At 46.6% G+C, this 16,093-nt stretch overlaps 1 protein-coding gene across 1 annotated transcript in view; it reads right to left on the bottom strand.

Moving 5' to 3' along the window:
• Positions 1-16,093, bottom strand: part of LOC113011589 (NACHT, LRR and PYD domains-containing protein 12-like) — a 534,299-nt gene that overhangs the window by 264,860 nt on the left and 253,346 nt on the right. The window contains exon 8 of the mRNA XM_080298057.1: positions 15,643-15,819. Within this exon, the coding sequence (XP_080154183.1) occupies positions 15,643-15,819 (177 nt within the window). The remainder of the gene's footprint in view (positions 1-15,642; positions 15,820-16,093) is intronic.

Raw genomic sequence — 16,093 nt, 5'->3', positions numbered from 1 at the left:
CAGTAACAATCCAGCCATATTATGGATCCAGCGGACTCGGCTCTACAACCCACCCCTCCTCCCGAAGTCATGTTGGAGCGACACGAGCAGATGCTACAACACATTAACCAACAGCTGATCGCACTCACTCAGGCTCTCGCTCAGCACGTTCCGCTGCCAGGTCCCGCTATGCCTCCCTCGTCTGCTCCCACACAGCCGCCAGCCCCGGAACACTCCACGCCACCAGCCCCCGCTTCCGCGGAACCCCTGGAACGAGCTCTACCGTCACCGGAGCCATTCGCTGGTGAGTTCCACAAGTGTGCTGGTTTCCTAACGCAGATTACGTTGCAATTTATGCAGCTGCGGTGAACGTATGAGAGTGATGGAGCTAAGATAGCCTTTTTCGTTCAGTTACTCCGCGGTCAAGCCTTGAACTGGGCTCAAGCAGTATTACGGACTAGCCCGGAGATTACCTATGCTGATTTTCTCTCAAAGTTCAAAAGTGTGTTTGAAAGGGGCACCGGAGCTGAGGCAGCGGGCCACCGTTTGCTGAACTTAAAACAAGGAAGACGGAGTATGGCGGACTTCTCTGTGGAGTTTTGGACACTGGCTGAGGAGACGGGATGGGGGCAGCCTGCGCTGATAAGTACCTTATTGAACAATGTTTGTGATGTTCTTAAGGGCGAACTGTTAATGAGGGAGCTGCCCAAGACTCTATCGGAGGTGATCGCCTTATGTGTTAAGGTAGATGAACATTTGAGGGCGCGTCACCGCGCCAGCAACTATGGTTCCCAGAGGCCTCTGGGGCGAGCAGAGTCAGCTTCCGGCGGAAGCGGAAGTAGCGATCGGGAAGCGGACCGCGGCGACGAGCAGGAGCAACCCATGCAGATCGGACGCTCCCAGCTCTCCCCGGAGGAGAGGGCACATAGATGGCGATCCGGTGAGTGCTTTTACTGCGGCCGCAAGGGCCATCTCGCCAAGGTCTGTCCTGCTCGGCCAAAAGACCCCGCCCGCCGGTAGAAAGGAGGATACGGGTGGGCGAGGTCTCCTTTTCGCATTCTCCTCCACGCTTCATGCTAGCCGCTAAAGTGACTGTCCACTCTGCCTCTCACTCTCTTCAGGCGCTGATTGACTCTGGGGCGGAGCAGAGCTTCATAGATGCTTCCCTGGCTCTCAAATTTAAGATTCCCACACAGGCATTACCCCACTTGTTGCAGGTCACTGCTTTAAACGGTCAACGTCTTCCTGACATAACTCATGTTACTGAACCCGTGTCCCTAACGCTGTCTGGGAATCACACTGAACTGCTGCAGTTTTATGTCTTTGAAGCCCCTCTCACGCCCCTGGTGCTAGGGTTTCCGTGGTTACGCCAGCATAACCCCGTGCTCGACTGGAAGGAGGTGAGGGTTCTGGGGTGGGGGGAGGAGTGTCACATGACCTGTTTGACAGCAGCTACTCCCGTTAAAGCAGCTAAACCACTACCACACGACCCCCCTGACCTTTCAGCTATCCCATCAGAGTATCATGATCTCAAGCAAGTGTTTTGTAAGGACCGCGCCCGCTCTCTTCCCCCTCATCGCCCGTACGACTGCAGTATTGATTTGCTCCCAGGTGCACCCCTTCCCACTAGTCGCTTATACAGTCTCTCTCAACCTGAACGTGAATGCATGGAGAAGTATATTAATGAATCCTTGGCTGATGGACTGATTCGCCACTCTTCATCCCCTGTGGCTGTTCTTTTTCGTCACTAAGAAGGATAAAAGCCTTCGGCCATGTATTGATTTCCGAGGCCTCAATACCATTACCATTAAGAATAAATACCCTCTGCCGCTCTTATCCTCCGCCTTCGAACTCCTGCAGGGGGCGACCATTTTTACTAAGCTCGATCTGCGGAATGCTTACCACTTAGTCAGGATGAGAGAGGGTGACGAGTGGAAAACGGCCTTCAACACGCACCTGGGCCATTTTGAATACTTGGTCATGCCGTTTGGACTGACTAATGCTCCGGCTGTCTTTCAGAGTCTAGTCAATGATGTCCTCCGAGATTTCATCGATCGTTTTGTGTTTGTGTACCTTGACGATATTCTCATCTTCTCCCGCTCTCTCCCGGATCATGTACATCACGTCAGACAAGTCCTGCAACGCCTCCTGGAGAATCGGCTGTTTGTTAAAGGGGAGAAGTGCGAGTTTCATGTGAGTACTGTGTCATTTTTGGGCTACATCATCGAACGGGGCGATTTAAGAACTGATCCAGCTAAGGTACAAGCAGTCTTAGACTGGCCCACGCCGCCTAACCGTAAGCAGCTTCAACGGTTCCTCGGTTTTGCAAACTTTTATCGGAGGTTCATTCGTGACTACAGCAAGATTGCTTTGCCATTAACCCGTTTAACTTCCCCTAAGGTGCCTTTCTGCTGGGATGATCAGGCTCAGGAGGCTTTCTCCCGGCTAAAGAAACGTTTCGCGTCGGCGCCCATCCTCAGACAACCGGATCTCAAGCGGCAGTTCATCGTGGAGGTGGACGCCTCGGATGTAGGGGTCGGAGCAGTCCTCTCCCAGCAACTAGACGGTAAGCTCCACCCTTGTGCTTACTTCTCTCGTCGTCTCTCTCCTGCAGAGCAGAACTACGACATCGGGGACAGGGAGCTGTTGGCAATCAAACTCGCCCTGGAGGAGTGGCGCCACTGGCTAGAGGGCGCAACAGAACCCTTTGTGGTATGGACTGACCACAGGAACCTCGAATACATCCGGTCGGCTAAACGGCTAAATGCCCGACAAGCCAGGTGGGTTCTTTACCAGATTCTGCTTCACCATCACCTACAGGCCCGGCACCCGGAATGTGAAACCCGATGCCCTTTCCCGCCAATTCACCACCTCAGAGGACCCCACCCGTGAGGCTCCCATTCTCCCTCCCACGTGCGTTATCGGAGCCCTGTCATGGGAGATCGAGTCTGCCATACGGGAGGCCCAGCGGGTGGAACCGGATCCAGGTACTGGTCCCCCGGGTTTGCTCTTTGTTCCCACGTTGGTTCGCTCACGAGTGTTACAATGGGCCCACGGCGGAAAACTCACCTGTCATCCGGGCGTTCATCGCACCGTCACCTTCATCAAGCGGTTCGCCTGGTGGCCTACACTGGCCAAGGACGTCCAGGACTTCATCGCTGCCTGTCCAACCTGTGCCCAGAATAAGCCGGTCAACCAGCCTGCTGCCGGCCTACTTCATCCCTTGCCTACGCCAAGCCGACCCTGGTCCCACATTGCGGTTGACTTTGTCACTGGTCTTCCGCTGTCATCAGGTAACACAGTCATCCTCACTGTTGTCGACCGTTTCTCTAAAGCTGCCCATTTTGTCGCTCTCCCCAAGCTCCCCACTGCCCTGGAGACCGCCCGGCTTCTGTCAACTCATGTGTTTCGCCTCCACGGGATCCCTACTGAAGTGGTCTCGGACCAAGGCCCACAGTTCACGTCACGTGTTTGGAAGGAGTTCTGCGCCCTCTTGGGGGCCCAGGTCAGTCTCTCGTCAGGTTTTCATCCACAGACCAACGGTCAAGCGGAACGGGCCAACCAAGAACTCAAAACGGCTCTCCGTTGCTTGACGTCCACTAATCAGACCACCTGGAGTGAGCAACTGACATGGGTGGAGTACGCTCACAATAGCCTTACCTCGTCGGCCACAGGTGTCTCCCCGTTCGAGGCCTCCCTGGGGTACCAACCTCCCCTGTTCCCTGCCATCGAAGGTGAGCACTTTGTGCCCTCTGTTCAGCAGCACCTGCGGCGGTGTCGGCGCGCGTGGCAGGCCACTAGAGCTGCCCTTCTTCGCACGGCGGACCGGAACAAACGGCAGGCGGATCGCCGCAGGTCCCTGGCGCCGGCCTACTCACCTGGACAGAGGGTTTGGCTCTCGACCCGGTATGTGCCTCTCAGGACGGAGTCGCAAAAGCTCTCCCCCGCCTTCATTGGCCCGTTCGAAGTGGACTCTATCGTTAACCCCGTGTCTGTGCGTCTCAAGCTCCCCAGGACCATGCGTATCCACAACGTGTTTCATGTCTCGCAGATCAAACCTCACTGTTCCAGTCCTCTGTGCCCTCCTTCCGGACCCCCTCCGCCCGCCCGGGTCGTCGCTGGCCGTCCGGCCTTCTCCGTGTCTCGGATAATGGACGTCAGGCGCCGGGGCCGTGGCCTGCAGTATCTTGTGGACTGGGGGGGCTATGGCGTCGAGGAGCGTTCTTGAGTCCCGCGGGCGGCTCTGCTGGACCGGGCCATGGTTTGGCGGTTCCATGAGGCTCACCCTGGGAGGCCTGGGGGTCGCCAGGGGGCTCCCGTTGGGGGGGGGGGGGGGGGGGGTACTGTCACGACCTGCGGGGTCGGCAAGGCACTGATCAGCAATCTCTCTCCCCCTCCCCTGTTTTGCCGGGGCGGAACTCATGGCGGGTTCACGCTCTCGGCCCACGCCCTCCCGGATCATGCACACCTGGGCCTCATCAGACCAGCTGGTATATCAGAAGGAGGAGATCAGCTGTTCAACGCTGGATTGTTGTGAAGACTCCTGTCAGTACGCGTCAAGCCCTAGTTTCCCACACTTCCGCCTCAGAAAGTAACCGTTGTCTCTCTGTTCTAGATTCCCCGGACCCGTCCCCGTGTTTCCCTGTGTGGAGCGTGTAAGAGGTGGCTGGTCACTACGGAGAGAGGTTGGCGTGAGCGTGTGTGTGATTCCCTTGTTTTCCCTGGAGCCCTGGAACCCGTCCTCGCACATCTTGTATATAGCACTGTCCTCGCACTGACTGTAAATACACTTGGTGAAGATTTTGTGAATAAACTGTCTCTGTTACAACACACTTCGGAGTCCTGCGAGTGGATCCTCAGAGCAACTCGTGACACTCTGGTGCTGTACACAACTGGTTCACTTCCTATCTCTCTGACAGATCTTTTATGGTGAGTATGGATACATGCTCCTCTAAGATCCATAGAGTGACATGTGGTGTGCCTCAAGGGTCGGTTCTAGGCCCTGTACTTTTTAATTTGTATATGCTGCCTCTCGGCGGTGTCATCAGGAGGCATGGAGTGAACTTCCACAGTTACGCTGATGACACGCAGCTGTACATCTCCGTGTCTCCTGATGACACCAGACCAATGGATGCCCTTTTTAACTGTATCTTAGATATACGATCTTGGATGGCAGAAAACCTTTTACAGCTTAACCAGGACAAAACTGAAGTTTTAATCGTCGGTCCTGAGGCTCAGAGAGAGAAACTCTTGTCTAAATTAGAGGCATTTTCACTATGTCCTTCACTACAAGTGAAAAACCTGGGTGTTATTTTTGACTCTGAGCTTGGTTTTATCCCACATGTTAAACATGTAACCAAAATTGGATTTTATCATCTAAAAAATATAGCCAGAGTCCGCCCTATTCTCTCTCGGGCCAACACAGAGATGCTGATGCATGCTTTTATTACCAGTCGCATTGATTACTGTAATGCCCTGCTCTCTGGTCTTCCTAAGAAGAATATTTCAACTTTACAACTCTTGCAAAACTCGGCAGCTCGTGTGCTGACGAAGACCAGAGGGCGGGCCCACAGTACACCGGTTTTAGAATCGCGGCATTGGCTCCCCGTGTGTTTCAGGATCGATTTTAAAGTTCTTTTATTGGTTTTTAAATGTCTTATTGGTCTTGGGCCTTCTTATCTCTCAGATCTGCTTTTACCATATGAACCCTCACGGACCCTGAGGTCCTCTGGTACTGGCCTTTTGATTGTCCCTAAAGTCAGGACACATACTCACGGAGAGGCAGCTTTTCAGAGGTATGGTCCTCGTCTGTGGAACAGCCTGCCGGAGGAGCTCAGGGCCGCAGAGAACGTACATGTTTTTAAGAACAGGCTCAAGACCCACCTTTTTAATTTAGCTTTTACTTAGCGTTTATTTATTTTATGCTTATTTATTCTATCCTGTTATTCTATTATTAATTTAGGCTTTACCTAATATTTTTTGATTTTATTCTTATTCATTTTTAATCTTCTTACTCTATTTATATTTATATTGTATCCTGTTCTTATTTATTTTATCATTTTACCCTGTATATATCGTATTGCGTCATATCTCCAGTGTTTCCTCGGAGGGCGCTCTCTGCACCGGGGCTGTGATTGACCGTGGCTGCTGGGTCTCTGGGGGTCCTCTCAGCCTGGCTGGGGGGCTCCTTTGCCTCCCTCCTGCTGTGTGCCCAGCCTGGAGGCTGCGGTCTGTGACCGGCTCCCGGTGCAGACGGCTCCCTGTTATAGTGTTTCCTCACTTGGCTCATGCGAGCCCAGCCCAATTTTTACTCTTTAAGTGTGCGCGTGTGTGTATGTGTGTGTGGGTGGGGGGATATATGTGTATTGAGAGTGTGGGGAGTCGGAGGGTGGGGTGGGCTGCTTTTAACTATGTAAAGCACTTTGTGCTACATTTTCTCTGTATGAAAAGTGCTTTATAAATAAAGATTGATTGATTGATTGATTTATGGATGATGTTCTTTCAGTGTTGCACTTTGTAGACGCTCCCTGAGCCTCACAGCCAGCTGCACATGGACCAGCTGACATTACCCAGCATTAGAGGCGGGTGTAAAAAAATGGATTTTGCTATTTAAATGGTTTTAATTTGAATAAAGCGATGTTGATTCATTCAATCCTGAATCGTTTTTTAATATAAATGTATTTTGCCAGAATCTCAGGTTAACACTTAGACCCCCGGAGAGCAGTCATTTTGGTTTTCTACCTTAGACCCCCGCGGAAAAAGGGCCACGTGTCAGGTCAAACACAGATGCAAAAAAGAATCAGGCCACTGTGCGATGTGTTCACTGCTACAGGTACACATGTGGTAAATGCAGACGACAGATACCGTGGCAGTGCCAGGATTGTGAGTGATTGCTGAGAATGTTGAAATGTACTCACTCACTTTTTATCATTATTTGTAAATATGTGTACAAATGGTTGGTTTTTTGTACTGTTTTCATCAATAAATGTCAGCAACAAAGGACATACAAAGGACATGTGTTGATTTCTCCCTAAGATGGCAAACTGAAACACTTCACTCCCCCACCCCCTCAATCACTCACCCCCACTCCCCTCCCTCCAGAATTCCTAGGTAACAACCTAATATACATATGAATGACTAGCCAATTTAGCTTCCACTTCCAGCATTTGACTGCTCTCCGGCTTTTAAAGGTAGAACGGTAGAAGCCTGGCAATCCCAGTGTTAAAGCTCCCAAAAGTATTTCAACAACAAGCAAGCAGATAAAACAGTAAATGAGAGCAGCTAAACACACAAAGATGGAAACACAGAGCGTGGATCGTTCACTCAACAGCACGTACACGGACACGCCATCGGTGCTGAAAGTGGACAGCTCACAGATCCTGAAGCTGCAGGTTTCATCTGTCTCCAACCAAAACTGACTGAACCAGCAGCAGAAGAAGATCCAAACTACGCTTTACGTTTGATGAACATCGTCATGAATTCTCTCTGACTTTGACCTTTACTTCCTGCACAGCTCTCTCTCTCTCAGTGTACTTCAAGAACAGTTTACCGTCAAAAATCTGTTTCCTGCATTATTCACTGCTTATTACGCACCAGTCTGCTGTTGTGTTCACTGCTGTCGGCCTCCGAAAACAAAGCCTCATTTCTGCTGTTCAATACTGAAGAAATTTAAACCTTTTAAAATGATGACAGATTACAAACTCTCAGCTGTGTCTGTAATCAAACCTCTGTAACTTTGCTTCACTTCAGCAGCATCAGCTCATGTTCACATGTTGATTCATGGTTTGCTTCAGTTTTTGATGGACTGTGATAGGTTTTGTATTGTTGATTGTCATTTATGCTTAGAAACATTTACTCATATATGCTTAGAAGTATATAATCAATTGTAGATTGAAAGAATGTCCCATCCTGGGAGGTCTGTAACAACTCTGTGTAGAAGGGAGTGCATTCATTCCTCTTCAGAGTGTCCTGGCATAAATCACACTCCCTAGGAGAGTTTATCTTTTCTTATTGATTTATGGTATAGCAAACACACGTATATCTGTCTAAGTATAAGAGCCTTTTGTTAGATGGACCCAGATGTCCTGGCACCAGCTTTGGGGAGTCTTCACAGGGTCACATCTTGACCCCCCCCCCCCCCCCCCCACACACACACACACACACACACACAGGCAAGGTACTCTTTGTGTGAATGTAGGCGTCATATGTTAATGAACCTATGCATATTCATGTAACCTCAATAAAAGAACAGTGGTACGGGAGAACGGAGGATAGCAACTGGGGTCAGGCGAGGGAACGGCGTCTGTCCGGTTCTCTCCCGTGCACGAGAAACATGAAGAACTTTGCCTACTTGTGTCTTGCTTTGCAGTGTAATTATATTGTCTTCAACGTTCCAGCGGATGGGTTCAAGCTACGAACCTATCATTAATTGGTCCTTGGATGCCGGAGCCCTGGAATCGCATTCACCGAGGGGAGGAGAGGCACGCTGAAAGACTGACCTCAGCCAGGAAGTTCCTGTGGATTCGCGGTCTGTCCTTTCTCCTCGATGAATGGCGATCGGCGGGATTCGAGGCTGATATTACACGCTAAGCAACACCAAGTAAGTTTAAAGAGGCCGACTCTATAACCGTGTCATTGTGCAGTCTCCGCCATCTTGTGAGGCGTTGAGAAGTTCGCTGCTTTGTGGAGCGATAACTGGGTTAGTGTCCTGAAAAAGAGGTTTTGATTAAATCGCCCAAGGGCCCAAGGGCCCAAGCGTCCGGTGAGTGTCCGGTTTTGAAATCGCCCTGGGTGTGTGTCCCGAGCGTCCCTTCATTGGGTTTTGTCGCGCGACTGGGTGAGCGTCCCACAACTGGGTCAGGGTCCCGAGCGGTCTGGTGTGAGTCCGGAGTAGGCCTATTTTGTGTTGTTGTCATTGTTGTCGTCGTCATTTTTGTTGTTGTTGTGTGAGTGTGTGCGGAGCAGAACACGTGGTCTGTGACACCGACTGTTGTTGTTATCATGGTTTCATAAGCAGCCAGGAGCGTGTGGAGAAGGCCTGCCACATCAGCAGCACTTAAGATGTGCTCTGGTGAAGGGCTTTCCCCCACCCCTTGCTGACACAAAATGTTTATTCTTTAGCTTGCCCTGATCGACAACAGCCTGTGTGCCAGACCATAGACGTAATTGAGGTGGATAGTTGTTAAAAGTAATCTACATTAAGCTTGTGGTTGCTCAAATTCAGTACAATGACATATGAGCTGAAGTGATATAGGTAAATATTTGAACTAATGAAGTGCATAGAGGCACTTGACCTGTGTGAAAGACTGTCGTCTTATTATGAGCCATTGTTGAGATATAGAGCACACCTGTGAAAACAACTAATATGCTGAACCCTGTATGAAACATCTAAAAGTACGTGATGGAGAAGCTTTATTGAATATGAAAGTGTAAGACTTTGCCGCTGTGGGCAGAGCATGCAACTACTGTGTGATGTTGTGTTGCGGTTTTTTTTTCTTCTGAGCTGATGAGCAAGCTACACATTATCAGATCAAGAGCTGTCTGAGAACTACTCAAAGAGAGGGAAACAGAGCTATGAGTGTGCAGCGTTTCCGTGAGCAGTTTTCCTGCACCTTGACTCGTGTGTGTAGCATCAACATCATGTTTTTCTTTATTTGTTTTGTTGGGTTAAAAATAATTAAATAAACTGGTGATCATATTTATGGATCACCATGGTATCATCAGCCATGTGATTTATTTATGCAGATGAAAAAGAGAAAGAATTTATATTGTAGATGAAAAATAATCATAGGGAAAAAGGTTTTGTGTTGATCAGCCAAAAATAACCACAATTTCATTTTCTGCTTTTAAGAAAGGATTGTTCACAAAAACACACACAGAGAGAGAGAGAGAGAGAGAGAGAGAGAGAGAGAGAGAGAGAGAGAGAGAGATGTGTGTTGGTTAAGCAGCGATGATAATAATGAAAATGTCTTAGTTTGTCACTTCCAGGTGAAAAGCAGACCAGAATCAATTCTCCACGGGCAGCAGTCGGAAGAAAATTATAGGTTGAAATCATTAGAAAAAATTAGAAACAACCAGCCAGAATTTTTTGGCTGAATTGTTTTGCAGCTTCCCATCCTCACCCTGAACAAGCAAGCTCCAAGGAAACTAATCTCTCCCTGAAGACACCGAGTGCAGTTTCAGAAGCACGAGCATGAACATCAACAGTGAACAGGAGTCCAAGAGACAATACCAGAGTTCTGAGCAGTTCTGTGGGCAAACGGCATCAGAAAGAGAAGAACCTCCATCTAGATTGGATGGATGGAGATGCGTTTCCAGCCAGCTGCAACCTCACTGTGTGTGAAGGACTTTTGAGAAGACTGTCTGAGTTTGACATTTGCCATGTTTGGAGTGAGATGGCAATAAAAGAGACAGTGGGACAAAGAGAGACACGGGACAAAGCTGAAAAAAAAAACTGACTGCCACTGGACTGAAAAGTGGGAGAGAAGGAAAGGAGCAGAAGAGGACTGAGGCTGCTGTTTTAGTGTGGGCAATGAAATTAGGTTAAGGAATTCGGGGAGACAAGCGACTGCCTGGAAGTGGAGGATTGACACAGTGTCCAGACCACCACATAAGGGGGAGGAAGACAAGCACTGAGGTATGCAAGTGTACTGTTAGAAAATGGAAAGTGACACCACACATGCAGATAATATGCACCAGAGATAACACAAAATCATACACAAAGTGTTACACATTACAAGAGGGCATTTGTAGAAGGGGTTAACAACACACCGTGTGGTTGCCGATGGTAACCTGTTTCAGAAAAAAGGGGGAAGGTACATGAAAGGATACATAAAAACAGAACATGTATTAACCCGACTAATACAAACACAAAATGACTCATGAAGATTAGACAACATCTTAAGCGTGAGTCTGTTTATCATCTTGTCCAAGATGGTACAGGATACAAGTGTACAGTGTGATGCAAAGACCAGTGGACTCACAGCACATTAGTTAAGAAATGATTAAATAATAGCAGAGAAGTGTGTAGGAAAGGCAGCTTTTAAGAACATGCTCTGCTGGATATGCAGCTCCACAGACATGCATTAAACCTGCCTAATAACACAAACACACATGCAATGGAAATCAGCTTGTTATCTTTCATCAGTGTTAAAATAGTGTCAATTTAGCAGACACTTGTTATTAAATACTGAATTTATCCAATGCAAAAAATTGACTCTCTAGGTTGCAGGACAACAATTTAACTTTTGTGGGAAAAAAGATCCTGGTTTTACCAACCAGTGATCAGACAATAAATTTAGTTGTTAATATAGTAAATTGGGAGAAGCTTCCTGCTTGATTGATGCAGCACAAGTAATTTACTGTATGAGGGAAATTGTCTTTTGTGATACTAATTTGAACATGCTTTTCTGTCGTCCTGTCAACTTTATTGGTTAATAGCTGGTATGCAAATTAGTTGATCGGTTTTAGATTAATGAAAGGTGACTGAATTCTAGCACGAGTGAATGGGATGTGTTGGAGTTGTTGTGTGTTGAGTGGAGACTCTAAAACACTGAGTTTCCTGTTTTGATGTGCGAGTGAATCCTGTACCTAGATACACAACTCTGAATACGTCAGAACAAACTTCTTTTGTGAAGTGCATGACAGCATGTCACATGTTTTATGATGAAGGGAAAAAGGAAAATTGAATAAAATAGATCTGTGGCCTAAATGAGTGAAGAGCACAGACCTGGTGATTAAACTCATAGCTAATAAGACATTAGGGTTATGTTATGTGTTGTGCAGCTGATGGTTGGTTTGGAGTGAATCTAACTGATGATTCTTCTCCTGTTGTGAAGTTGATGAGGAGTTTGTGTCATGACTTAACAAGGCCTTTTTATTTTGATACTTTCACAGTGCACTGAAAGTTTGGTTTGATAATCTTTGTTATTTTTCATTTTTATCTTTTGAACAGGCACTGATTTTGTTTGTCTATTTCTTTTCTTTAAGCAGATCTGCACATCAGGAATTAAAAGTGCTATACGACCTGTCGAGAAAGCCAAGTGAGTTTCTCCACATTAAAATGGGCTCTGGAGAAAGCCACTTATTGGGACAATATTAAATGAAAGTCCCGGCCTAAAAAGGATTCAGCGATGTAATCCGATCTAAAGTTCTTTTTCTTTTTGAGATGACGTCATTTTGCTGGAAGTGGAAACTAAATGCGACGACGGGTTCCACTATCAGCAAAGAAAGAATGAATGAATGAATGAATGGAAATAAAAACAAACTGACTGACTGGTAAAAGCTGACAGGACTTGACCACGACTCAAGGTTAACCTCCACCTAGACAGGACAAAAGGGTGGATGAATTTATGTGTTTTTTGTTACAGGAGCAGAAAGATGACAGCAACATTCGAGGTTGCGTGATGATTTAACCCTTTAAATGCCATTTTTTATGTTTGTGAACTCTGAAAATTTAACCTTTTTTAGTTTAAATTCTCTGTCTGTGAATTTACTATGTGTGTGTCATTCACTAACTTGTGTTGCTCACAAACATTACTGTGAGAAAGTGTACACACCTGCGCAGTGCTAACATTTACATTTCTTTTTACAGCAGATGATTAATCATGTGATTGATCATGTGATTTATAAGAGGATTAGTTAATGTTTTTCTACTATAGGATTTCTGGGTTTATATGTGAATGACATTCTTTCCACGGCTAGGGATGGCTAACTTTATGGTGTTTTTATGGCACCTCTGGAATGTGGATGGCTGACGCCTGCCCACCAGGATGATCAATGTGTATTGCTAATGTTTGTTTTTCTGAGACTGCATGTAGAGGAGTCAGCGGAAGCAGACAAGTGACATGAGAAAAATATATAAGGGATTCAGTGTTTATGGAATAGTTGAAGATGGGCTATTGAGCTCATAGTGATTGTTGAGTTGAGTGACTTTGCTTAAGAGAAGTCACTGATTACATTAATGTTAACTGAGCACATGGGATGATCCATGTCTGCGGCGAATTATGGTAATAATAGTGATTTAATGATTTGGGAAAACCTGCACATGACACTTGTCTTGCCCATGCTGACTGCTTATTACTCTTATGATACAATTGTTTATAAGTGTGAAGTTTGATTTTATTTCCAGATCTTGTTTTCCAGGCCATGATGGTGTGTATGCAGGCTCCTGGTGGAGCCAGTTTTTAAGACAGGGATCCAGGTTTGGTGAGTTGACGCATGAGAGTGTCCATGCGTCAAGAGGTGGGGTCCAGAAGTAACATTAAACAATGTTTACTATTATTGTTGCAGTGATTTGTGTGATTAGCCGTTTATTTACAAGTATTAAACCTATGCAAGTGGTGCATCCATGTTCAGATGAGGCTTTGATGGTCTATAAGTGAAGTTCACTGAACTAAAGAATGTGGTTTGATGATTGTTGACATGCTCTCCAAATAGAAGTCTTTCTGAAATACAGGTGCAGCAGTGAGAAGCGAGAAACATTCCAGGCATAGCCCAGGCAGTGGTTGAGGTCAAAGGTCAAGCTGGTTTGGGCCCATCATGAGATCAGACCTTGGAGCCACAGCAAGGACCATGAAACTGCGTTGGAATGAGGGCTGTACCAAGGGGGAGTTCCAGAGGCCAATTCAGATCCAGCAGGCCCAAAATCAGGATTATCCATGACGAGAAGGAGTGCCTGAGAGGATCGTCCACAAGATGGGAGCTGAGGCCAGGAGAGAGGCTTCAGGAGGATCAGAGATCACCTTCAGCACAGCAGACATCACACAGAGTGCTGCGCTACTGAGCTTCCAGAAGATCAAGAGGAGACTTCCCACAGCAAGCAGCGTTGGGACAGGAAAACTCGAGGGATGAGGGGGGCGTGCCAAGCTCCATCGACAACGCAGAGGGAGTCTAAGGATGACATCATGATTCTGTGAAAAGCACAGGAACCAGAAGCTATGGTGGTGATAACAGCAGTTTCCTATGAGGTCTGCAGCTTTGGAAATAGCTGAGACCCATGTTGACAAACAACAAAACCAACTGGTATGATTGGATGTTTATTCTATATACATTTGGACTCTGGTCCTATGGACAGTGATGGAAACAACTGGAAGAGACATTAATGACGCCCTGCAGAACTCAAACCACTCTGCAGGGAGACATGTGATGTGCACACCCGGAGGAAGCATCACCAAGGTGAGATGTTTTTGAAAATGTTACTTTCTTATTTTCACTATTAAATTAACAATTTCTTGTTTGCTTGTAGGATGCAGTTTGCCCTGAGATGAGATCAATGAATGGGATAACCGCTAATACATTTGTTAAACTGTGTATTTTTTCAGTAATTTAGGGTGATTTGACAAATGCTGAGTATAAGAATGTTTGCATTGAAACTGTCAGACATGAGGTATTCATAACTGGGAACTTTTCTAGCATAAAGGTCAAAAGGGGGGAATGATAGGTTTTGTATTGTTGATTGTCATTTATGCTTAGAAACATTTACTCATATATGCTTAGAAGTATATAATCAATTGTAGATTGAAAGAATGTCCCATCCTAGGAGGTCTGTAACAACTCTGTGTAGAAGGGAGTGCATTCATTCCTCTTTAGAGTGTCCTGGCATAAATCACACTCCCTAGGAGAGTTTATCTTTTCTTATTGATTTATGGTATAGCAAACACACGTATATCTGTTTAAGTATAAGAGCCTTTTGTTAGATGGACCCAGACGTCCTGGCACCAGCTTTGGGGAGTCTTCACAGGGTCACATCTTGACCCCACACACACACACACACACACACACACACACACACACACACACACACACACACACACACACACACACACACACACACACACAGGCAAGGTACTCTTTGTGTGAATGTAGATGTCATATGTTAATGAACCTATGCATATTCATGTAACCTCAATAAAAGAACAGTGGTACGGGAGAACGGAGGAGAGCAACTGGGGTCAGGCGAGGGAACGGCGCCTGTCCGGTTCTCTCCCGTGCACGAGAAACATGAAGAACTTTGCCTACTTGTGTCTTGCTTTGCAGTGTAATTATATTGTCTTCAACGTTCCAGCGGATGGGTTCAAGCTACAAACCTATCAGACTGCAGAATATTTTGAAGGTTATCTACTATAAAAAGCCAGAACAGGAAAATCTGCTTCATGTGTTTCTGTTTGATCCTCAGTGACTTTGACACAAAGGCCTCTGCTGTGATGATCACACCTCTGATCAAGTCTCACAGTGTCAGCTTTGTTTTTATACATATGGATATGTGCTGATAAATGATCAGAATTATAATATTTCCCACTGTCTGCTGTGTGCCGTGACCTTTGACCTGCTAAAGACAGTCAGCTGTGGATTATTCATTGTTGTGTCTGATACTTAGAACTGTGAGGAAGAACACTACACAGTTAATCAGGGTCCCCTCTCTCTGAATCAGGAAAGGTGGGCAGGCCGCGTGTGGGCCGCCGGCCATACGTTGAGTCTCACTGTTTGAAATGTGAACATTGTTCTGCTGCAGTCAATGGACTAAACCAGAGAAGAAGAAAACAGACTTTACCATGAAGATCCTCAGTGTGGATCAGTATAATATCAGCCTGATGTCTGCAGTTTAGTGTCAGCACAACTTTCACATCATATTCATCTCAGCACAACTAAAACATGCTGACTGACCTCAGAGTTTCAAGTCCACATCCTGGACTCTCCAGGAAACCACACAGATGCTTCACTCCTGAATCCTGCAGGTTGTTGTTGGAGCTCAGGTCCAGCTGTCTCAGATGGGAGGGGTTGGACTTCAGTGCTGCTGCCAGATAATCACAGCAGATCTCTGACAAACCACAGTTCCTCAATCTGTATAAAGAATGAAAGATGTAAGTTTATTAGACAAAGTGTGAGCTTGAAATCATTCAGTGTTTCATCATCTGTTCAGAGCTGAAGAAGGTTCAGAATGTAGAAGTTTAGAAAATGGAAACTCCAAACAGCTGAAGCCAACAGGAAGCAGCTTCAAACAAACACAACAAGAGAAAAAACTCTGAATGTTTCACATTAAAGTCGTACATTTCTCATAAAAAACAGGACAAAGACTTGAAAAAGTCGTGTTTTTCCTTCCAGGAACCACAAGGCT

Source organism: Astatotilapia calliptera, chromosome 3 (genome assembly GCF_964374335.1).
Source record: "Astatotilapia calliptera chromosome 3, fAstCal68.1, whole genome shotgun sequence".
Lineage (NCBI taxonomy): Eukaryota > Metazoa > Chordata > Actinopteri > Cichliformes > Cichlidae > Astatotilapia > Astatotilapia calliptera.
This window is presented reverse-complemented; position numbering and strand designations above follow the sequence as displayed.